This window comes from Rhododendron vialii, chromosome 8a (genome assembly GCF_030253575.1).
Source record: "Rhododendron vialii isolate Sample 1 chromosome 8a, ASM3025357v1".
NCBI classification, from domain to species: Eukaryota; Viridiplantae; Streptophyta; class Magnoliopsida; order Ericales; family Ericaceae; genus Rhododendron; species Rhododendron vialii.
In genome coordinates this window covers 9862461-9887878 of record NC_080564.1, presented here as the reverse complement: position 1 = coordinate 9887878, position 25418 = coordinate 9862461, and the positions used below count along the sequence as shown (strand labels likewise).

At 39.4% G+C, this 25418-nt stretch overlaps 3 protein-coding genes across 3 annotated transcripts; all 3 read right to left on the bottom strand.

Moving 5' to 3' along the window:
- Positions 1-5976: 5976 nt before the first annotated feature.
- On the bottom strand, positions 5977-7437 carry LOC131298133 (uncharacterized). The gene has a single exon (XM_058323441.1). It carries the CDS (start codon positions 7085-7087, stop codon positions 6110-6112), a length of 978 nt encoding a protein of 325 aa, XP_058179424.1. The 5' UTR covers positions 7088-7437; the 3' UTR covers positions 5977-6109.
- A 2850-nt stretch (positions 7438-10287) lies between these two features.
- On the bottom strand, positions 10288-13462 carry LOC131336350 (subtilisin-like protease SBT1.7). The gene is made up of 2 exons (XM_058372137.1): positions 12857-13462; positions 10288-12303 (listed from the first exon to the last, which is right to left on the bottom strand). The coding sequence occupies exons 1-2, from the start codon at positions 13426-13428 to the stop codon at positions 10575-10577; spliced, it is 2301 nt and encodes a 766-aa protein (XP_058228120.1). The 5' UTR covers positions 13429-13462; the 3' UTR covers positions 10288-10574.
- Positions 13463-16007: 2545 nt separating this feature from the next.
- Positions 16008-21746, bottom strand: LOC131336266 (subtilisin-like protease SBT1.7). Its single transcript, XM_058372054.1, has 3 exons — positions 21671-21746; positions 20871-21443; positions 16008-18086 (listed from the first exon to the last, which is right to left on the bottom strand). Exons 1-3 carry the CDS (start codon positions 21673-21675, stop codon positions 16325-16327), a joined length of 2340 nt encoding a protein of 779 aa, XP_058228037.1. The 5' UTR covers positions 21676-21746; the 3' UTR covers positions 16008-16324.
- Positions 21747-25418: the final 3672 nt, after the last annotated feature.

Sequence of the window (25418 nt, the reverse complement as noted above, 5' to 3'; positions counted from 1 at the left end):
GCCTCCTTTTGTTTCGATGTAAGTTACACTGAAAAATATTTTTCATGTAAACGATTTTTTTACAAAAACATAGTACTCCCTCCGTCCCAAATTGTTTGTCCGGTCCGCAAAACGAGGACTCAAAAATAATACATTTATTTCAAGAAGAAATTCATAATTTTTTCATAAATTAAAAAAACTCATCGATATCTAGTGAATTGTTGAAAAAAATTTAAATTTTGCTTGTAAAAATTGTATTGTTTTTACATCCTCGTTTTGCGGACCGGATAAACATTATGGGACGGAGGGAGTATTTCTTTTTAATTTTAATTTTTCCGTGTTTGCATGATTGACATGAGAGTATTTTCTTCTGAGGTATATCATTGGGTTTTTTTTTCTTCGTTTCTTGTGTAATTTTGCCACTTGTCAAGCGAAGTGTTGTTTTGATGGATGGGTTGGTGCTGTGAGGACAACGTGGAAAGGAAGCCAGAGGAGTCAATAAGTGTTGATGGTTCGATGGACTTCGGAAAATGACTTACCGGAATCTCACTAGCATAAGTCATTTTACCCGCCTTTGATGGAAATCATTTTCCCTAAAAAAAATTACACAATTTGTCAAACCAAACAACCAAAAATGAGTAAAAGATTTTCCTCAAAAAAGTTTTATGTCCAAACAAAGGGGCCTTACGTATTTTTCCTTTCAGAAAGCAAAAAGCCTACTTTTACTTGACTTTTCAATTGACTACAAATCAGTAGCCTAGAACCAATTTTGGACTTAAAATTGAACTTAAGTAGCCTAGAACCAATTTTGGACTTAAAATTGAACTTAAGGGTCTGTTTGGATGGGGGCTATCGAAAGGGTATTAGTAATATTCTCTCCTAAGACTATGGGCCCATGGTTAAGCCATGGTTTGGGAACACAATTGAAAAATGCAATTGGAAAGTCATGAAAGAGTATAAATGGAAAGTCATGAAAGAGTATAAATATACACACACGTAATTGGAAATGAAAAATATACGTAATTTATAAAGTGAATACACGTAATTGGATCCAGTCAATCATTTCCCTACGTAAATACAGTATGTAAATATAGATCTACTCCACACAACACCTCAAACCCACCCATGCCCCTACCTAACCCCATCCTCTGCAACACCTCGTGTAATCCGTCTGCCGCCGCCGCCGCTGTCAATCATCACCAGTCCGGCCGTACTCCTTCTCCTCCTTCTTCCCCAACCTCCTTCTTCTCTGATGTCGACGATCTCTGGGAGGTACCAGTACTCCTCCTCCTCCTCCTCCTTTTCTCTCTCTCTTCGTAATACGTTTTCTATTTGCCCCTAATTCCTCCAACAGTTTGGATGGAAGAGAGATTAAGGGCAAAACAATCATTCGCCTTCCCCATATCACCCCGCATATCCAACGACAGGGGTACCCCCTATCGTTACAAATCCGGGCGGAGGGGAACGTCGACCAAATCCAGGAGAAAATGATGAACTTTTTCCCTCTCCTATACATAGGAGATAGAGTCGGGCCTGGACTCCTTATCCAGGAAAGGGTTATGCGGGGTCTTAAGGACCCAGCCAAACAGGCCGCATCTCTCTTCCATTTTAACTACAAAATAACATTATTCCCCAATTTTATCCCTCATCCAAACCAAGTACTACTTAATCCTTCCGTCACATCAATATGAGCCCGCTCTTCTTACATAATACCCCATACTATCCTATCTCCCATTCATAACTAATACACCCAATCCTTATGCCACATCCAAACGGGCCCTAAGTTTGGAGGTTAGGGCCTATGACTCCCATGGGATATCAAGATCATGAGTACGAGCATTATTATTATTATTTTTTTAATGAATCGTTCAATGGACTAACTAATTTAGCAAATTAATTTTATCGTCCAATGGCAAGGAACTTAATTAAATTTAGGACAAAACTCTGTATAAATTGGTAGTACGTACGTACGCGCATGAAAATCGAACATGAGTTCAAGCAATATAAAGTAGCTGCAGCCTGCATGCATGGTTATTATTTCATTACTTCCGCTGCCTTGACATAATAATTTCTAGACCTACACTCCATAAAAGCTTGTCCAAATGATAACCTTTTTGGATTGAGATAATGATGTGTTTGGCCTGCATTATTAAATGGGGTAGTAGTTGCTTACCTTGCTGTCAAATTTAGTGCCCAGAATTTTAGTTATAGTTACGTCAATGGAGGTTTCTTGTCCAACATTCTATCGAACTACATTTATTACAAAATGAATGGTAAGTATTAGTCCACTTCTTATAAGAGCGTTCTTACCATATTAAAATGCGGACTTCCTTTTTTCTCCCCTTTTCCAACTAAATTTTGATGATCTAAACTGCTAATGTGTTCAGAACGTGATTTTAAGGGTATCCGCGAGAAATCAGCAAAAAAAAAATGACTGGAAAGGACTTGATTTGAGCAGTTTTTATTTGAATCATTCGATAAAATATAGACAAAAACTGCTCGAATCAAACCCTTTCTGGTCTTTTAATTTTTTTTACTGATTTCGCGCGGGTATCCTTAAAATCATGTTCTGCACACATTGAGCAGCTCGGATCATCGCAATTTGGTCGGGAAAGGAACGTCTTTACCTTAATACGGTAAGACCGCCCTTGTAAGAAGATTTGTGTTGTAAGTATATATCACCGGAAAATAAGCTTTGAAATAAATGTATCTAAATAATTAGGTCATCATTGACTAATTATTTTTACGCTGTAGTGAGCAACAAACTCCACAAATTTCACCATTAAGGTCATGAGGTCCCGTTCCGGAACGTAAAATAAGTACTTATTTTGTAAGAAGGCAATTTCAAGCTCAAAAATAATATGTTTACGCAAATAATTTTTTTATCAATATGGATCTTTAATACGGTGCAAAAAAAATTAAAAAATTATTTTTCATTTATATTATTTTTGAGTTTGAAAATATGAAATAAGCTGCTTATTTTTTAAGAAAGTTTCTGAAACGGGGCCTGAGTCTGGCGATGATCAAATCTGGGTGGAGCGTGCGCTAGTCACGGTAGTGCGTCAACCCCATAACAAGGACTCTTCTTGTTCATTGCAAATTCCAAAGAATTAATCTGATTGTCAAGACCTGAAATATAGAAACTTGTTATTTTTTGCGAGCATCTCCAATGGAGAGCCACTTTGAGATTCAAAGTCATATTTTGGCTTGAAGACCAAAATTCGATCTCCTCAAATGGGGTGCCATTTTGGGAGGGAAAAAAAATTGGATAGGCCACTTCCTTGGCCTAATTTAGCCATGAAAATGGCCATGAAAAACTCGAACAGGGGAATTTCTGCAAAGTAAAGCCGAACGGTCGATCCGGTCATTTATCTCGGCACAGACGACTTGGATTGAATCTGAGTGCATACAATTCTGAATCGTCCATCACTCGGTTTAGATTTGAGTCGTCAATTGCCGAGATAAACGGCCGAATCGACCATTCTTCACCCGTTTTATAGGGCACTGCTTGGCAACATCCAAAACTCCATGCCCTTCAATCCTGAGTCAGCCCCTCATTGCCGTTGTCATGAATTTACCTACGTGACTCAAGAAATTCAAACTCCTGTCGCACCCAACATGCACGCCTCAACGCACCACACCACAGATCGAAGCACAGAGAAAAAGCATGAAAAGTTCACACTTTATCAATCATGACAAACACCACCACCGCCAATGATCATATCCACCCCTTCACGCCTCCCCTTCTCCTTATCATTGATCCACTTAAAAGTACCACTAGAAAATTCAACCCCCGTGATAAAATTAAAAAACATTCAACCCCAAAAGCAAAACTACTCCTACTTAAAATCACATTAATTAATTAGGATAAAATAACTAACCACTCAATGTAAATATATGAGGACTACTCTTTTTGAGTTGGAGCTGAGAATTTTACAAGCTATTAAAACGTAGCTCATTCCGTTTCGCATTTTAGAGATAAATGGAGTGATTTACATCGTATAATATCAGACTTAACAACCAAGGCAATTAAATTCTGACGTACCAAAAAAAAAAAAACAACCAAGGCAATTGGCTTGAAAGTTGTGTAGATGTACTTTGATGCAGGGAGGCTTTGAGTTCAACTCCTATATATAGAAGGAATGTTGATACGCATGCCAAATCTAACAAAAGACGTTGCACAAAAATGGCTATATCTCACGGACCTAAAAACGATTGCATGTGAGAGAAATGTTAGATATATAACTCAAATGTTAGTTCAGTCTGAAACGAGTGACCCGTTAATATAATACGAGAATCATATCATTTTCATAGTCTATTACTAATCACTACTACAATAAACCATAAAGATCACAGTAATTGGCCGTGATTGTAAGTTTTTCATCACACTCCTGCAACCGTGATGGATCTAAGTGTGATTGTAAGTCACTCTTTTTTATCATGGTTATAAACCGTGATTGAAAGAGAGAAACAATCACGGCCAAAAGGCATGATCGTTTCTCTTTTATCACGGTTATAAAAGGTGATTGTTTCTCTTAGGCGTGATCATTTCTCTTTTCTGGGTGTGATTGTATGTCACTTTAGATCACAGTTTATAACAGTGATTAAAAGTTCAAAATGATCACACCACCATAAACAGAGATGAAAAACCATTGCGTGTGATCTTTTTTTTATATCTACTAAACCATCTTTTCTTGTCATTGCCAAGTTTCGAACCCACGCACCCTTAGTTAATTTTCCAAGCCCTTATCACTAAGCTAGCCAAGAACTTCTGTTACATTAGGAAAACAAAAATATTTATACTTACTTCCTAAAGTGTGAAAACTTTTTTTTCTCCTTAAAATTTGCTGAATTTTTTGAAATGCAATTAACATGATATTAAAATATATAAAAATACATATATAAATATTGTTTAAAATTTTTTAAAAATACGACAACAGATCTTTTGCCAATCAAAATTAGTTGTTGGTCACCAAAAAAATTTCTTGAGGCGAAAAAAAAAGTTTACCTAATGTGTCAAACGTATACTGGAAAGATATCCAAAATAACTAAATTTCACTACTACAATAAACCATAAAGATCACAGCTCGTTCAGGTAAAAATCGGGCACTAGCGGAATAGTCCGCCCATCGTTGAAGAAACAACTAGGCACTGGTGGAACCTAGTTGTGGGATTTGTCTTCTCTCTCACTCTTTCTCTATCTTTCTTTGGGCGTGAAGATGGATGAAACGTAAAGATTTTTTGGGATGAGTGTAATTAGGGCTTATTTTCTTACCTTTTGTAAAAAAAAAAAAAAACTTTTCGAAGTTCTTAAACGATATCGTTTTCTCACATAACTTTTCAAAGTCTGCTTAAATAAGTACTAGCCCGCCCACGTGGAAATTCAGATTGCGACCTAAATAGATAGGTTTTTTATCTCACTGTAAGAGTGAGATCATTTCTCACTTTTTTTCGCGCTAAAGTTTTTTATCACGCTACAAGGGTGAGGTCATTTCTTTTTTATCTCGCCACAAAAGCGAGATCTTTTATCTCATATTTTCCGCCCTAAAATCTTTTATCACGCCGCAAGGGTGAGATCTTTTCTCTTTTTTATCACGCCACAAGGGTGAGGTCTTTTTTCTTTTATCTCGCCATAAGAGCAAGATCTTTTATCTCATTTTTTTTCCGCTCTAAAATCTTTTATCACACTGCAATGGTGAGGTTGTTTTTTCTTTTATCTCACTGCAAGAGCGAGGTTTTTTATTGCGTGCTAAAATCCACTTTTTATCTCAGCTTTGGACTTAAACTGAGATAAAAAATTTCAAGTACCACTTTTTATCACGCTTTCACTGAAAATCGTGATCTTTGTGAATCTCCTTAGCGTGACGCATATCTATTATTGTAGTAGTGAATAGTTATTTTCGAGATTGAAGTTAAAGTACTTCTCCACTTTATAAACAACGTTACACTCGGCACCCACAACGTCATTACCAAGTCCTTAGAGATTCCCAGAGGAAATTAAACAAATGAAATCAATCAGTTTAAACTAGTAGTAGTAAAAACAGCACTAAAGTTCTAAAAGCATAGTAAAAACAAAAAGCTGAAAACAACAAGAAGCATATGCTTTGCAGTGCTCGATCCGATCGACAATTCAATCTGGGGCGCCTGCGTTCGAAAGCTCCTTTAACCATTCAAACGTCCGATGACGCGACACCGTTTGCTTCTTCTCCTTCTTCGTCTTCCCTTTCTCCTTTTGATCTTCCTCTTCTTCGACAATAACCACCCGTAACGGCATCGTTGTTTCCACCGCATCCACCGAGCACTTACAATCGCCGCCGCCGAAAAACCCACCGCCATTGTTGCCGAAAAACCTCTGCTTGTTTTTCTTCTTCTTCTCCTCACTACAACTGTTACTGCTGTTGCTGCTGCTATTGCTATTCCGGCTACCAAAACCACTCTTGTTACCATTTCTACTTCCACTCCTGCTTTTCAGGCCTTGTAATTCAATCTCCGGAGTATGAACCAAACCCACACGAAAAAAGCTCCATATGTGAGATTTCGGGACCCGGTTGCCGGAGTACCGGGAGCTGGGTATCCTGATCTGGGGCGACGGACTCGGGTGGGAGTGGAACTGGTTGAGGACTTTATGCTTGTGATTTGTTGTTGTTGTGGTGGTGGTGGTGGAGCTGCCGCTGCTGGACGAACGGAGACTCCTAACACTGCTACTTCTACTATTAGTAACGCTGTTAAGCGCCGTTATTGAGTGGAAACGGTCCATGGACTCCGACCGCGAGATGCACCGGCTAGGGGTCCGGCTGAAGGCGGCGCCTTCAGAGGATACAGAGTGGCGAAGTGGGATAATTTGGCCTCGGAAAAAGACATCGTCCGCAGCGCACATTTGTGGTTGTGTTAAAACAGAGCCAATCAATGACTTAAAATCGAAATCCTCTTCGGGTTTGATTGGTCGAGCTTCTTCTTCTTCTTTTGTTGGTTGATGGTTTTGTTGATTGTTGATGGGGAGATCACACAGTGACAGTGCTTCTTCTTCTCCTTCTTCTTCGATTTCGTCTTGTTCGATTTCGGTCGGTCTGGGATGTGCCCATTTTGCTTCGGGAGAGTTTATAGCCATAGCTCCACTTTGTGAGCAGAGGTGAAATGGACGGTGGTTTATATAGAGGGAAGAGATAAGAGGAAATTTGAATATGATGAAAGATAAAGGAAGAGAGACTAGTGGATAAAAAGAAGTAAAAGGGTCTAACTTGAAGGATTAAAATAGAAGGGAAAATTGTGGGAGGAGTCAGTGCAGGCTATCCAAAAACTATTCAGCTGTTCACATTCTACCAACACAGCGGTGACACATTATATAGTGTCGAAAATGTGATACTCCGATATAGTCACCAAAACATTGGTGGTGTACAAATTCAATTGTATCCGAAGCTGTCTAAGATTATAAAAAGAGAACAAAAATAAGGATGGTAGAAGCCTGATAATGGCACCTCAATATTGTAAATTTAAAGATCTTCCAAAACACAAAATCATAAATCGTACAGGGGGACAACTTTAACTTTCATCCTTAATCAAAAAGATGCTTTTGGAAATAGACCAAACTTTTTTTTTTTTTTTTCCCAAATGCAAAAGTGGAAATTTGCATACCATACGTGGCTACCGTAGGTTGCACTAGATCTTTTTATGGATTGGGATCCAAAGGGAATTTAAGGTTAAAGTTGGGTGTATTATGTTATAGAATCATAGATGATAGATATGGACTATGGAGGCGGTGGGGTCTGATCTGATGTTTACAGAGGGAATTCTGTGATTTTGTGGCGTTGGGGATATTGAATGTTATGTCATGGATCGCTTGTGACCTTGAGAGCGACAGAATGGGACTAAAGGATCAATTGCAACCTCTTACTTTCTTTTCTTTTCTTTATAGTACTCCATCAGCTAAGAACACCCAAAGCAAGCTTTTATTTTTCGCATTTTGGTTTTTCATATTTCTCTAGTGAAGAAATTTTAATCCTCCAATCATACTTGATTAGGGTTCTTCAAAACAAAGAACCGCTTCTGATTGTTCACATTAAAGTAATTATCATCGTCTTATCTAAAAATTAACTTAAGTTAGAAAGATGAATCTTATTGCTTATATCCACAATAGAATGAAAGATATATAGAGTAATTTATATACTGCAGCATTCAATTTTTCTGAACACAAATATACGTGGAAAGGTATTCAAAATGAGACCTATGATTAACATATTTAGGCAATATATCAAATTCAAACTTTCAATTTTTGGAGAGAAATGATGAGCATTTGAAGAGCAAGAGTATAAATGGGATTATGGTTGGAGTGTGTGTGAACAGTGATATAATATAGTCTCTAAACATATGTCTAATAAAAACATGATTTGGAGTTTTCCAAATAAAGATTAAGGTTGCTTAGAATGAGAAGTAAGAAACAATTTCCAAGAAGGAGAAGCATAAAAAATTTTCCCACTAACACTTCGGTGACCATATCTAAATATCACATTTTTTATACCATGTGATGTGTCACCATTGCATTTGGTAGAATATGCTCCAATGTGCCAATGGAATGGTGACACATTACATGGTACCTAAAATACGATGCTCAGACATGGTCAACATAGCATTGCTTGCCGGCCACTCTCTATTACTCCATCCGTCACAATTTAGGTGTCCACTGCGGTTCTACGTGATATTTTCAATTGCTTGTATCTCTCAATGTATATTGCTAAAAATACACAATATAAATCTTGTTTGATAGATCTCAATTTTTTCTATTATAAGACAATGATTTTGAAAACATAAAACACAATATATACTAACAACCTTTCTTTTTTACCATCAAAAAATGCCCAAAGAGCTACAAACACCAAAAATCCAGAGTCCTTCATTCGGAATAATCTTTTTTTCGGTTTACCAAAAAAAAAACTCAAAAACTTCTACAATTGCATTCGACGGGGTTTCGCCACGTGGTGCCCAAACTCCTCTCAACACCACATATTTTCGTGGGGTTCACACACTTAGCGGTGGAGTACTCTACAAAAATGTATAGTGTTTAGGAATATTAATGAAACACCACGTGGCGGTGCCCCAAGACTACCAAGTAATTTTTATACAACGTGTGAGGTGGGTTCCAAGTGAGGAAATAATCTAACGTGTTGTGGTCATCAAATTATAATGGGTGATGTTTTAAGTTTTTAACTTTCATGGAGGATAGGGTGGATTTTAAATGGAGAAATAATCTAGTGTAGCGTCATCATCATATTATAATGAAATTATTTATTAATTTGAAAAAAATAGTACTATAATATTAGTTTTTTTCTTCTTCCGTGGGTCGCCCAACCCCGCTACTATGCATCGTGAATGCCAATAATCAAAATCCCCAGTTTTTTTTTTTTGTATGAAATAAGGCCCCTTTCCACTAAATTTCCTATTTTGAAAGTAGTTATTTTTCTTTTTACGAGACAGATCATTTTAGCAAAATACATCAACTTTTTTTCACAATACATTATTTTTAATTTAAAAAATAAATACTTATTTTCTTTAACCGAACGGGACCTAATTTGATTTCTTTTCAGTGAATCATACAAAATCGATTGTTCATGATACAGACATTGGGGAAGATTGGGCCCATGCATGGCCGCCCAATTATGTGAACTCTTATACAGGGCCTGTCCAATACGAGTATTGTTGGGCTTGAACCAAAATATCTTGGGGTTTTAGAGGCCGGCCCTTTTTTTTTTAAAATAGTTCTCTATACATTATTTTTATTCAATCTTTTAGAATAATCCTGAACCATATTAATTCGGATAAAAATATTCTTGACTATGAGAACTGGGCTATGCATATTTCACATAGTCTCACCACACACTAAAATACATAATTCACATAGCCTCAATACACACAGTTCATATCATTCATCACAAGTTCACATAACCGAAAATACACAGTTCATATAGTCTATCCACACACTAAAATACACAATTCACATAGCCCCTACACACAGTTCACATAGCCCAAATACACAATAAAATGCATTAAAAAAAGTGTTACAAAACAAAGTAATTTAATTGGGTAGACGAAGACAAAGAAGAAGATGGATCTAACCTTCAAAGAGATGAGAAAAACATAATTGAACTTACAGGTGTAGAAATATCGGCAAATATATTGTTATATTAAGGCTCCGTACGTTCTACTAAGATTCTTATTTATCAAATACTTATTTTAGTTAGTAAAACACATCCTAAGAATGTCAGAAAGAACGATACCAATACATAAATTAAAATTATACCACCATAATAGAAATTGTAGCCAACAAAAATTCCATGACTATCCATAATCCAGTTATTGGATTTCCCAATTATTTGCCTTCCAAATAGCAACTATAAGAAAAGAAACACAGCCCTGTGTGAAGAGAATTACACCGAGGAAGAAAAACACAATCTTTCTCTAGTTTTTCATGTTTCTTCTTTCTCAGTGAACAATGTCAGGCCCCAATATTTGCTGAAAATTAAAGAAAACATCTTCAAAAACATATATTTATGCCCCTTCGAGGAAGCAGAGCATCAAATAACGTCCCCTTTCTTTATCCCAGTTCAACTCCAACTAATCGCAATTGGACTTCTAACAACATGCTTTCCATCAGACCATGCGATGCTTCCGTAGCTGAACGAATTCGATGGCATCGCAGGAGCACTAAACGTCGTCGTATAAGACTTCACTTCATTCAACTTGCTGAAACTCAACGTATCTGGATCAACCAAAACCCCGACTAGCGTACTTCCCGAAATAGTAATCGACACATTGTATGTCGCTGCTGGCCCGACATTCGTAAGTTTTCTTGTGTATTGCACCACCGACTGTTTGCTGGCACTTTGGAGAGGTACAGCAAAGGAAGGGTAGTTGAAATTAGTAAGACTGTAATCCATTTTGGGGTCACACTCGAAGCTCTTCCTGGCGAGTATCTGAATTTGCTGCGGAGTGTAGTTTAAGGCGCATAGAAAACCCAAGTAATCATCGACGCCCAAATCGTAGATGAGTCCAGGGTTGAGTGCTTTTACGGGGTCCACTTGTCCAGAGCCGTAAGCAAACGACGTAGACGGCTTTCCCGTGTCACTATCTAGTAATGGTTGACTATCGTTATACACGGCATACGCAGTGGTCATTAGGGCCGAGCGTATCGCGGCGGGGCTCCAGTCCGGGTGCGCCCCCTGGAGCAAGGCAGCAAGGCCGCTGACATGTGGGCACGCCATAGAAGTACCAGAGATGATGTTGAACTCCACACGCCTATTGTCTTCTGGTATTCCGGTGGGAGACGCAGCACCTGACCAAGCGGCCAGGATGTTGACACCGGGAGCGAGCACGTCGGGCTTGAGTACTTCTGGTGTGATTGGGTTTGGCCCCCTCGAACTGAACGCCGCAACTACAGGCGACGGTTCGATCCCTACCTTAGTTCCCTCAAAACGAATGGTGGCTGTTGGATTCGGATTGGAAGATAGGTAGCTCTTGATTTTGTCTCCGGATATTTGACCCACCGCCGTAGCCGGCAGTAGATGGGCGTCCGCTATCAGCTCCTCGCCGTTTGCCGCCAAGTTGGCCAAAACCATCCCGGCCCCACCGGCTTCTTTAACAACGAACCCTTTCTCTACCCGAGGACTCACCCCACGATCACACAACACGATTTTACCTTTCACTTTTTCGGGTATCAACGTACCCGCGAAACAAAGATTCCCGTTCACCGAATTACTCGCATTTGCAGCATAAATGAAGGGTAGCATCTTCGGGAACGAGGCACCTTTGTAAAGTGACACGCCCGGGAGTTCCATTCCGTTTCCGAGCCTAACATTCGCCGGAAAATCACGGTCCAGGGTGCCGGCGGCGACGGTGGTAATCCACGGCGCCACGTTGAAGACAGTAGATGGAGCGGGACCCGCGTTACCGCCAGCGCAGGAGACAAAAATGCCTTTCTCCATTGCCGCGAAAGCCCCGATTGCGATTGTGTCCGAGAAATAGTCCGTCGCCTCGCCGCCGAGAGACAATGAGAGGACGTTGACCTGGTCGTCGATGGCCTGGTCCATCGCCGCTAATATGTCCGAGCTGAAGCAGCCGCCGAGCCAGCACACCTTGTACATGGCTACCCTAGCGCGCGAGGCCATCCCCCGCGCTGTTCCAAAGGCATAACCGTACAGACTGGCGCCCTTGACCGATGAGCCGCCTGCCGTGGATGATGTGTGGGTACCGTGACCGTCGTCGTCGCGAGGTGATTTTGATTCTATTGACGTGTTGATTGGGCCATTTGCGGCCTCGTAGCCTTTCAAATAATACCTAATAAATATTAAACAGATCCAGCGGTTTCTATTAAAAATATGGCATATAAACGAAAGTAAATTTTCCAATCGTTAGATTAATTTCTGTTAATTTTGTAGTCATCAGATCATTTTTTTTTTGTAGCCATCAAATCATTTTTTTTAAAAGATACAAAGAATATTCTTTTAATAAATCTATATATATCTACCCTTACTTTTTAGGCAATGCATCTTTAAGTAAATATTGCATTTTATGATCAAATAAAGAAATACACATAATTAAAATGGTAACAGACGCTTTTTGGTGATTACAACTGTTGCGTAGAACAGTTGGGTAAAATGAATAATTTTTTTTTTTAATTTGAGACTTACATTTCAATATGCTTTCAAGCACAAGTATTTGCTAGTACCTAGTAAAAGTGATAACTCGTTATTAGAACTTGAGACAGCTTTCCCGTCATCCTTTTTTTGTTTCGATTTGGTTCCTATAACCGTTGTAATTTTGATTGGGATTCGACAAAAAAAAAAAAAACTGAGTCAGTTGGGATTCGAAATTTGATTTTCTACGATACCTTGCTCCAATTAGCTTTCGATTACAATTGGAGGAATTGAAATTGGTTCCGGACTCGCACTCCCCTTTCCAGCTTTTTGGAACGGGCCCCATTCCGCTGTCGTTAAAACTCTTGCTCTCAGGCCAAACGCCGGTATCCAACATTCCAATGACAAGTTCACTCACCGAGTCTAACCCAGGGAACAACTCGACGCTCTCGTAAAGGCCGAGGAACTGAGGTGTTCGAGTCGTTTGAAGCTGGTACCTCGTTTCCTCCAACACTGAGACGACCCCTGGTTGTTCTTCCAGTGTTTCGGCTTCGTCTGGTGTCAGTCTCGTGGAGAATCCATGCACCACGTTGTTGTACTTGTAGTGCATCTTGGCTGAGTCGGACACCGATTTGAGCGACGAGTGGTACCATTCAGCATGGTCTTTGAAATTCGCCGGTATTTGGAATTTCTCCATATGGATTATATAAGTTTTCTTTTGTAGATTGTTGTTTCGTCTTTCTGCAACGGACACGTGGCTGCAGAAAGACATAACAACTACTAGTGGGAAAAGGAAATTCATCAATGTCGATGATTTCTTCCCCATATTTCCTGTTCCTGACCTAGAATGCAAAATCGGAACGGTTGATGTTAAAGACTTCTATGCTGTTAATATATGGAGAAACACAACAGCTTTCAGATGTTGGAGGAAACAGTCGACATGAGATCGGGCTGAGCGGCCTGAGATTTTCTGCCGGCCTGGGATCGTCAAGATAGTCAAATGAGGAAGCGTTCGTATGTTCGCTAAAAAAATCAATTAAAAACAACGGAAAGATAATGTCGACAATATATAGTAATTAGCATAATAATTTCAAAGCATAGACTATATTAGCGTTGCTTCAGGCTAGTAAGCAAGTACGTACGTTTAAGATTTTCCCGGTCATGTCATAAGATAAGAATTTTTCAAAATACTAAAGAATTTACAGCTAACATCTTTGTCATTGAATCAACCAAAAAACAAGTACGTACTAAGATTTCCCATGTCATAACTTCTTTCTCCAATTTGTTTATTTTCTCTTCATGAAAATCCTTTAAATACTTTTAGTCTTGCCGCCTCCATGTTATTTTATCGAGCATCATGGGTGGCAAAGATCCATCTTTTGTGTTTTTTTTTGTAATGGAGGAACAGCCTTACAGTTAAACCACGAAATGAACTTGATTGCGCAATCCAAACCTCCTGGCAATGGCGGAACTGTTTATAGGCTACCATGGGCTGTAGCCCATGTCATTACAACGGAAAAAAAAAAAAAACTCTATATGGAAAATTGAATCTAAGTAATTTTAGCTCAACCCACCATCCAAATGATTTCAGTTGGCAATATCTCGAATTGCGAGGCTTTCGTAAGTATTTTCTTATTATGCAGAGCACAAGTTGGTGTGCTTAGATTTGTAATGATTCAATTGATGCAGAGCACTGGCTAATTGGCTTAAAATATCGGTTCACACAATCTTACTATTTTAGGTTTAAATTATAATGGGACAAAAAAAATGGAACGTTTTTTGAGATTTGTTGACGTGAGATTTGTTGATGTCAAAGAGTTTTTATGGGTGCATTTTTTTTTATATTGTGCATGTTAAAGGCATCACTGCATTAACTCTTAATAAATAGATATCTGATGTCCTCACTTGTTACAATCCGGACATTCGCAATATGCGAGGTCAAAGGTATGATGGTGCTACCAATATGCACGATGCATGAATTGGATTACAAGCCTTATTTCTTAGAAATTGACCATATGCATATTATATATATTATTTTGCCCACCGATTTTTTTTATTAGCCCAGGGCAGAATCAAGTTTTGGTTCTGCTCTTGCCTCCTGGGGAGCTAATGCGGCCACACCAATCATGGCCCCTACTTACTTTAGGGTACTCATCCTGTGGGGAATCGAACCTCAGACCTTGAGGAGTACTCCCAAAGCCTGAGGCATTCGTCCAAACCACTGGGACAACCCCTGAGTGTGTGATCCATCTTTTGTTGATAGCAAGGGTTAAACTTGTTTTTTGTATTTTGATTTCTCGAAGTATTAGATCGATAAACTAATCAATTTTTTTTCTTTTTGACAGATTCTTTTTCACCTCTCTGTGAGATTTTTTATTTTGTAAAAAATTTCTTTCTATTAGTAAAGGTAGGCGTCCGAGTCAAATAACGAGCACCTCGACTCATCCTGGAATCAATTCCACTGTCCACTAGCGGAGCTCCAAAATTCCTGGCTCCACCATTGTCTAGATGCATCACGCTTAGAATCTTATTTTGTTTTGAGCAGCGAAAAAAGAATTCTATTCATCAAAGCAAAGGATACAAAGATTTTTAAGGGGACACAAGCAAGATGCATCGATCACAATAGATGAGGGAATAGCATCCCATAATTAATTAGCTGTAGATGGACGTACCCCTTCAGAATCTGATTGCAGCAAACAAAGCTCCGTTGATACATCAGTCGGACCAGACTTCACACCAATTTTACAGCATCGATCAAACAAGATCACAGCAGCAAAAAAATGTTCTAAGAAATTCATGTAGCCAAACTCTTGTATGAGAATTTCTTGTATAGCAGCATCGGTCAAAGGCAGCAGAGCCCCATCATCTGCTGCGCAAGACCATACAGTTACTCCTTTGGATCCAAATATTCATGCGAACCAAAGAGGTAACCCCACCAGATGGGAAATTTTTTCACTGCTCGGTGGGTATCACGTTGTGCCTGTTCGGCGCATTCGAGCTGTCCATTGCGTTTTTGGACGGCCCGAATTTGGAAGAGAAAAATGAGAGAGAAAGTGTTGGTGTGAGAGAAGAGAGAGGGTTTCAATCCGTGCCATCCAAAAGTGTATTAGACGGCTAAATGTATTGAGCGGGTACCAAGTGGGATATACCCACCCGGCACCGAATTTTTTTTCAATATACACAAGTGCAAATAGAAATAAAGGCAAAGTCTACTTTGACCTCCAGTAGTTTAGTTCATGTGTAGATACACTCTCTATGGTTCAAAAGTCTACAATAACACCCTTGTGGTTGATGAAATGTGCACATAACATCCAATTCCGCCCATAATTTGGAATAACTCAATTTAAGTTGGTTTTCAACATTGAAAACTCCAATTAGCAAAGACAAAGAAGAAGGAGAAGAAAATGATAGGAACACTTTGTTAATACTATTCCATAATTTCCTGACAAAGGTTAAAAAACAAAGTAATTCCATTAAAAGACGATACAAAAACATGAAGGGAAAGAATTAATTACACTCTGTACACTGACAAAGAAAAACACATCTTCTGCCTAATTTCCCACACGTTCTCTGTCACAGAACAATATCAGACACCAAATCTGGCTTTTCCCAATTCTTTCTCCCAAAAAGAAAAAACAGAAAGAAAACAGCTTAAAAACAACCATCGATGCTCCTTCGAGCCAGTAAAGTGAACCGAATCACATTCCCTCTTCCTGACCCGTTCACGTCCAGGTGACCGCAATCGGACTTCCAACAATGTGCTTTCCATCGGTCCACTCAATACGTCCATAGCTGAACGAATTCGATGGCATCGAACTAGCAGTAAACGTCACCGTATAAGACTTCTTCTCATTCAATTCACTGAAACTCAACGAATCCGGCTCAACCGAAACCTTAACCGACTCACTTTGCAAACTAACCGACACATTGTATGTCGCCGCCGCTCCAACATTGGTGACTGTTCGGGTATACTTCACCACAGTGGAACCAACGCTACCGCTGGCGCTCCCACCACGACCCATTACAGCGCTTTGGAGAGGTACGGAGAAGGAAGGGTAGTTGAGATTAGTGAGACTGTATTTCACTGTTGGGTCACAAGTGTAGTTCTTCCTGGCGAGTGTGCTGATTTGTGCAGCGGTGTAGTTTAACGCACAAAGGAAGCCCAAGTAATCGTTCACGTCCAAATCATAGACGAGTCCCGGATTAAGGGCTGACACGGGGTCCACATGTCCAGCACCATGATCGAACGGCGTAGATGGCTTCCCACTGGCAATATCTTGAATCGGTCTACCATTTTTGTACACAACATAGGCAGTGGTCATTAGAGCAGAGCGTATGGCAGCGGGGCTCCACTGCGGGTGGGCTCCCTTCAGAAGGGCAGCAAGGCCGCTAACGTGTGGGCAAGACATCGAAGTGCCAGAAATGATGTTGAACTCCACGCGCCTATTGTCCGTTGCTAAACCTGTCGGCCCTACTGCACCCGACCAACCCGCTAAGATGTTGACACCTGGTGCAATAATATCAGGCTTGAGGACTTCCGGTGTGATCGAATTCGGCCCCCTCGAGCTGAACGCCGCCACCAACGGTGAAGGCTCAATGCCCACTTTAGTTCCCTCAAAAAGAATTGTGGCGGTCGGATCGGTATCTGATAATAGGTAACTCTTTATTTTGTCACCGGATATCTGACCCACTGCCGTAGCCGGTAGCAGATGGGCGTCTGCCACCAGCTCCTCCCCGTTCGCAGCGGTGTTGGCTAAAACCATCCCGGCCCCACCGGCTTCTTTTACAACAGCCCCCTTTTGAACCCTTGCATTTACTCCACGGTCACACAACACAATTTTACCCTTAACTTTTTCAGGAATCAATGTGTCCGTCATACAAAGATTCCCGTTTGTGGAATTAGTCGCATTTCCAGCGTAAACAAAAGGTAACATCTTCGTAGGCAGCGAATCACCTTTGTAAAGCGACACGCCAGAGAAATTCATTCCGTTTCCAAGACTAACATAGGCTGGAAATTCACGGTCCAAGGTTCCGGCCCCGACCGTGGTAATCCATGGCGCAACGTTGGAAAGGCTGAACGGACTCGGCCCCGCGTTACCAGCGGAGCATGAGACCAAAATGCCCTTCTCCATCGCCGCAAAAGCTCCGATTGCGACACTGTCTCTGTAGTAGTCAGAGCCACCACCGCCGAGAGACAAGGAGAGGACGTTGACGTTGTCGTCGATGGACTTGTCTATGGCGGCAAGTATGTCGGAGCTGAAGCAGCCGCCAATCCAGCACACCTTGTACACGGCTACCCTGGCGCGAGTGGCCATGCCTCGCGCCGTTCCAGTGGCATAGCCAAATAGGCTTGCACTGGCTACTGATGAGCCGCCCGCCGTGGTTGATGTGTGGGTTCCGTGGCCGTCGTCGTCTCGTGGTGATTTTGATTCCCTTGTTTCATCGACTGGACCCAAAATGGCCTCGTAGCCTTTAGAGAAATACCTGATGCAGATTTGTCACAGAATTAAAATGTGCACCATCCATCAAATGCTTACACGGCAATTGAAAAATCAATATGTGCATTCACCCCTAATAATTTGATGTACATTCAATTCTAACAAAATCAAAATGTGCATAAACCATTAAAAACTTATGCAGAGATCGAGATATCAATAGCTCTTCAATTCCCATAGGGCCTCGACTGGACCCAATGTTAAAGCATTCAACTCAAAATCAATCTAAATTATAAAATAGAGTGATATCTTAAAGGAATATTCCAAAATTTATGTACATATACAAATAATAGCACCTTTTTAGCCGTTGGATTGAGTTTTCAATACGTTACAGCCTTTGAATCTTACAACATGACATTTTGGTAAATACATTACATTTGAGTGGCATTTTAGTGAGGGAGGGAGGAATCCCAAATACTCCATAAAATTCTCTCTCTCTCTCTCTCTCTCCCTCCACGTAGGCAGTAGAAATGGGTTGGGTGTGATCCGACGAAGTAGATGACGGCCACGATGTTCCTGCAAAATCATTGATACTGCTCTGTTTAAACCAATGGTTCCCATCTCTAGCTTCTTTCATTCTCATGTACTCGCTACCTTTTTTTATGTTGCAAATAAGGTGTTTGATGGAATGCCCAACACATATTCGGTGAATCTGTAGTAATGAATTGATTGTTGTAGAAGTAAACTACCTTTTATTCAATTGTATGTATTTTGGAAAATCTTTGGAAGCAGGTAATGGCTATTGGCCATCCATTTAAGTTAAAAAATGTGTAAGAGCATGCAGTGTGTGAATAATAGTTCATGATTGAGTGTTTCATCCTTTTTTTTCTTAGGTATAAGGCTGCATAAATCAAAAACACCAAATTAGAAGGGTGATAATTTCCGTCCCCTACTCTTATTGCTTTCTTAATTTTATAAAACCAAAAGGCCAAAACCAGTACCAAAAAGAGTTTCCATTATTATTTTTCGTTCCCTACTGATTTAGTTGATTTAGAGAATTGGTTGGTATACTTAAATTTTAAAATGTTGCTTATTACTCCTATAATCTTACTCTTGGACAGAGGTTGATATATTGGGTTCAATGTCCAGTATTTATATGCAATGTGCTGATTGTTCGAATTGTGCCTTCAGACCACTAACTAGCAACGTGCCTTTAGGTACGTTACGCCGTGCCTGAAGGCACGGGCATGCATTAATGTGGGACAAACTCTACCACTCCCATCCTGACTTATCTATGCCTTTGGGATGAAATCGGCAGGCAAGGCCACGATTGAGCACATGCTCAGTTATACACTTGGATTTCAGGTATTGTCAGGGGCGGACCTACCTTGGGGCACGTGAGGTCATATGCCTCCACGCTTTTTTTTAAAAAAATTCCTGAATTTGTATATGTATATATATTATATATGTCCAACATATGCAAGAAGTTAGTGTTTGGTGTAGTGGTAGGTGGCTCTCTTTAAGAAATAAAGGACGTGGGTTCGAGTATCACCCCTTTAAGTTTGTTTTTTTTTTTTTTGCCAAAATCCACTAGAACTCTTTCACAACCAAGGTTTCCCCCACTTCCACGTCTCCAATCATTTGTATAGTATTCAATATACATCCGCACATTGTATTTGTACATTTTGGTCCCTGAAACTTGTAATTGTATAATTATTTTTGCCAAAATCCACTAGAACTCTTTCACAACCAAGGTTTCCCCCACTCCCCAACGTCTCCAATCATTTGTATAGTACTCAATATACATCCGCACATTGTATTTGTACATTTTGGTCCCTGAAACTTGTAATTGTACAGTTAATAATAGAAAAATAGATGATGAACATGTGATAATTTTGTTTTATCGCATATAGTAGAGGTGCGCAAGTTTGCCTAAGTAACTTATTATTAAAATACATATATACTTTAAAATTGTTACATTATCATGAATGCTAAAATTATTTTAGTGTGAATGTGCTTAATTGTAACTAATATATTACGGCGTTACAAAGAAAATTAGTGCCCCCACTATCTCAAATTTCTAGGTCTGTCATTGGGTATTGCAGTGGTTGTAACCATAGAATTTTTTTCCTTAAAAGAAATGCTATTAATTAACTAATGTGGGACAAACTCTACCACGTCTTGCTAGTGCGTGCGACCACTAACTTACACGGGATCGCACTTGGAAAGGTAAACAAAGGATCCGTAACATTAGTATCCTAACGAACAGGTGCACAACATCGGGACAAGCTCTAACACCCAATATGGCTTCGTAGCCTCTAGAGAAGCACCTGATGTAGATTTGTTACAGAATTCAAATTACATCAGCCAACAAAAGATAAACGTAATTTGGTGACGAGAGTATGACTTCTCACCAAAAATCCCACCATTTTCGTTAGATTTGGTTTTAAGTGAGTTGGACTGAGCTATCCTTTCTTTTCTCACCAAACCTCATCAATCAAAGGGCCAGCCCAAAATCAGAAGATCAACAACTCTTATTTCACTCACGAAAAGTCTACCAATGCAACTCCGGACACAATTGCATCCGGAGCCGTTCGATACACGTGGACCCATGTAAATGTGAATCGAACCCGTTCGATGCATGTGAATGTGAATCGAACGGCTCCGAACATAATTGTGTCCGGAATTGTGTTATAAAATTGTGTTAGCAACATTGCTCTTTTATATCAAAAAAAAATTAAAAAAAATTGTACAATTGCTCTTTCAATCATCCTAAAAGTGAAAAAGAAACAAACTATAGTATTTGGGTGTAATGTATAATTTCAGATCATACCTTGCTCCAATTAGCTTCCGATTGCAGAAGGATGAACTGAAATTGGTGCCGGATTCGCACTCCCCTCTCCAACTACTCGGAACGGGCCCCAACCCGCTGTCGTCGAAGCTCTTGCTCTCCGGCCAGACACCGGTGTCCAGAACCCCGATGATGACGTCGCTCATCGAGTCCGACTCGGGGAACAAATCGGCGGTCCTGTCGAGCCCGAGGAACTCGGGGGTCCGAGTCGTGTGGAGCTCGTACTTCACTTCCTCCAGCACCGTCAGAACGCCCGGTCGATCCTCGATGGACCGGGCTTCTTCGGCCGTCAGCCTCGCAGAGAACCCGTGCAGTACGTTGGCGTACGTGTAGAGGATCTGGGCCGAGTCGGACACCGATTTGAGCGACGAGTCGTACCAGTGAGTGTGGTCGTCGAAACTCGCCGGCATTTGGGATTTGGCCATGTGCACGATGTATGTTTTCTTCGGTACGTGGGTTTTCTCCACTGATGCCACGGACACGTGGCAGAAACATAGGACGACCGCTAGCGGTAGAAGAAACTTCATTTTGCTGTTCTGGAGCTGGAATGCAAAACTGGAATGGGGGAAAAAGAACTTCACTTTGTTACTGTAATATAGTGTGAAAACAGCAGAACAGCTGGAAACGAGGTGAAATCATTGAGGAAAAGCAGGGGAGAGAGAGAGAGAGAGAGAGAGAGAGAGAGAGAGAGAGGGTGGGGAAGGTGCTGGTGTTGTCTGGTTCTGTGAATGATTGCGTCAAAACAAAAATCGAAACAGGCTGGGAGAGAGAGAGAGTAGTACCTCATCGAAGATGACCAGCTTTCATCACGTGTACTCTTCCTTTTTCATCACTCTCTCTCTCTTTCTCAATCACTCCGTTCGTCCCAATTTGAATGTCAAATTTTGATATATGTGTCAATTTTAATTATTTATATTTTTCAAGATGAATTTCAAAATATATGCAATATAGATCTTGTTTGATAGTTTTTAATTAGTTCTACCATACAAAGTTTTCAAACTCATGAAAAATATTATAGATTAAAAGATATAAGCGATAAAAAATGACACAAATTTCAAAAATTGTCATCTATTTTGGGACGGAGAGAGTACTATTTTCCCTTTGATTTTATTCCTCTTTTGAGCTTTGCAGGAGATTGTTAATCTCTACTCTCAAGGGCCTCAACTACTTCTTTCTCTTTTTGTGCTTTTGCAGGTGAGTGAATAGAAGTTCTGATAGGCACAAGCGTTGGTCTGGTTGGTTGATTGATTTGTGCACAGATACTATTGATTAGGATTTTATTCTTAGGGTTAGGCCACGAAAAATTTTATTCTTGTAAATTTTCTAATCTCAGTGCCACCTGACTAGAAAGAGAATTAGTAGAGGTGTATGTAAGATAATCCGAACATCCTGATGGTCAAAAAAGAAAAGAAAAGAAAAAAAAAAAGAAAAGAAAAAGGTCGTGTCGTGGTTTCCTCCTTTCTTTGTTTTTTGGTGCAACGGAATTCAAGGTTTTCCTCGTTTCGGCAACTGCAGAAGTGGGTCCGATCTGTATAGTTAAAATCTTGTGGAGTTCCAAGACGGGAGTACATTGCACGGATTACGTGTGGTTTTTGTGGGTCACGGGTCTCGGTAACATTATAATAGTAGTAGAGTATCTTATCTTAAACCGAGTGGGGTGGGTGGTGTGAATTGTGATATAAGAGCCAGTTTGATAACAGTGACAGATGGATGAGATTCGTAAGTAGATGAGATTATAATTGAGATTGGTAATGAGAAGAGAATATTAATGAAAATGAATTGATAATAAGTATGTTTGTTTGGGATGAGATTAGATGATGCGATTGGATTAATAGAAGAAATTGATAATGAAAAATGATTGATAATATGAAGGAGTTAGGATAAGACTATCAATCCCAAATCCCAAATCCCACGGGGCATTAACAATACCCCTTATTACCCGGATTATTCATCCCATCGGACTAGCAGTCCAAACTATTTTTGGTTAACAAACAAGAAAAATTCTAAAATCAGCCCAATGGACTGACAATAATGAACGTGTGAATGTGTATTAAAGGGTGTATAAAATACACAAAAATACGTATTTTTCTTGTTTTTTAATGTGTTTATTATCAACCCAGTGAACTGACAATAGCAAGACCGAACAAATAAAGGCTTCATAATCCCATAGGATTGATTATCCACTCCCAACATGCAAGAGCCTTATCAAACGGGTCCTAGAAGTTATAACCTCCAACCTACCTACAAAAAAGCAAACCAACAAAAACATAAGTACTCCTTTCACGGCGGGTTTACTGTTTAGAGCGAAAGTTCCCATGTATCTTGCCCGCAACATACATTTGTACTCGTATATATCTCATGTTACTTTGGCGGTGTATCGTGCATGCACACAAATATGCACATTTTGTATATATGTATCGTGGCGCATGCAACATACAATTATACAAAATTTGAAGAAGAAGAAGAAGTGATGTGCAGTGAGTACTTTAGTAGGAAAGGTTCTGGTCAAGGAGCTTTATAAATTGAACGGTTAAGATGAGATAAGATAATGTAAGTAACGTGGGACTGATATCGGCAGGACAGGGTGATGTGTAGAGTGACGTACGTGTCTCTCAAGAGTCAGGAGTAGTACTACAGTATTACTCTTGGGTAAAACACACACAATCCTGATCCCTATTGAAATTAGGGGAGTGGGCCCCAGTGGATCACATGCACCGTTTTGGGACGAAAGGATTTTTTCCGACAGATTTGTTTGGATTGAAAAAAAATTCTCAAACCCAAAAAATACTCAGGTGTTCCACTCTTACAAAAAGTTTTTTTTTTTTTTTCAAACGAAAATAATTTCAAACTCAAATATAATGCACATGAAAAATATTTTTTCAATATTTTTTGCACCGTTTAAAAGATTTTAATGAGATCTATCAAACAAGATCCATATTGGTAAAAAAATTATTTGCGTAAATATATGATTTTTAAGCTTAAAATTGCCTTCCTTTTCTAAAAGTTTTTTTTTTTCAGAAAATGGAACACCCTCTTATTATTTCTATTTCAAATTACTACTCATCTCTATTTTCAATCATTTTTTTCTTGATCTCTCTCCAATTATAGCTCTCATTTTTCCTTTCACTCAAAATCTAATAAAATTTTTCAAAAGCTCATCCAAACACAACAAAAATAAGGGACAAAATGTTCAACAGCTTCTGCGTCGGATTTGAGTGCTAGTAGTAGTGTTATATTATTATACTATGGGATTGGTCTCTCCGCGATGAATTTAAATACGTAAAAGAAATTGCATGGCTAGCAGACGGGCATGAGTGTCGGATACCGACAGAGGGATTCTCTCTTTGTTTTTTTTTTGATCAGCAGATTCTCTCTTTGTTTGAATACTGGAATTTTATACGAAAAGGCTTCTTGCACCGACCAAACCCTCACCGGAGCGTACCGACGAGTGTACGGGATCCGCTCTGAATCCTGCATGAATGATCTTTAAATTAGGAAATTGAAATCTACACTCTCTTTTTTCACATCTACACTCCTTTTTTTGTCTTCTAGCAAAAAAATTACATACACTTTCAATACTAAAATTCAAAAAATGAAGTGTAGATGTGAAAAAAGAGAGTGTAGACTTCAATTTCCTAAAACTAGTGAAGGAATCATAAAAATACGCACAATAATATTTTATTTTTTATTTAAAAATTATGTGTCTTTTCATAAGACTATTTGTAATTTGAACAGAGGAATTTAATTACGGTATAAATATCAACATATAAGGCCAGTTTGGATGACGTACAAGAGAATAAGATTAGTTATGTGGGAGATAAAGAGGTGGGGTCCACTCTTATTTGTGGTTTGTTATTAATTAAAACTCCCGAATGAGGCCGAAATAATACCCCATCCTCTTTCATTTCAACTACAAAATCACCTTATTCCTTTATTTTATTTCTCATCCAAATCAAGTAGAGTACTATTTTATCCCCTTAGTTTTAATACTTCATCCAAACCAATTTTTTTTATCCATCCTTCATAAAAAATCACATCAATGTGGATTCACATTCCATAAATAATACCTCATACAATTTTATTCTCCTTCATAAATAATACCTCTAATCTTTATTCCGCATCCAAACGGGTCCATATAGAAAACAGATACATTCAGCTAATTAAACTATCCAGAGCCAAAGCCATACGTACGTGCATAGAATTTTTTTGAGGGAAAAAGAAACGCAACTTATATCGATAAAATCACACAAATTAGATGTTCACTGCCCTATTATCTCGGAAAATAGATCGATAAGACAGAGATCTAAGATTATCTCCAGCAATCATTAGGTAAAATGCCTACGCAAACAACTAAATTCTAATTTGGCTTGCCACAAAATACATTCTCACCCCAAGAGCTTAACAAAAATGACTATTCAAATGACAAAACTAATTTTGATCCAAAAAAAGAAATTCACAAAACCCATCAATTCCTCTCGCTATCCGAAACACTTTTGTGCCTCCTCCATCACACCCATCACCATCTGCCAT

Coding starts and splice junctions, on each gene's coding strand:
- LOC131336266 (XM_058372054.1), bottom strand. Junction 18,087..20,870: donor CGGAAGCTAATTGGAGCAAG/GTATGATCTGAA, acceptor AATCTGCATCAG/GTATTTCTCTAAAGGCTACG.
- LOC131298133 (XM_058323441.1), bottom strand. CDS start 7,087: ATGGCTATAAACTCTCCCGAAGCAAAATGGGCACATCCCAGACCGACC.
- LOC131336350 (XM_058372137.1), bottom strand. CDS start 13,428: ATGGGGAAGAAATCATCGACATTGATGAATTTCCTTTTCCCACTAGTA. Junction 12,304..12,856: donor CGAAAGCTAATTGGAGCAAG/GTATCGTAGAAA, acceptor AATATTTATTAG/GTATTATTTGAAAGGCTACG.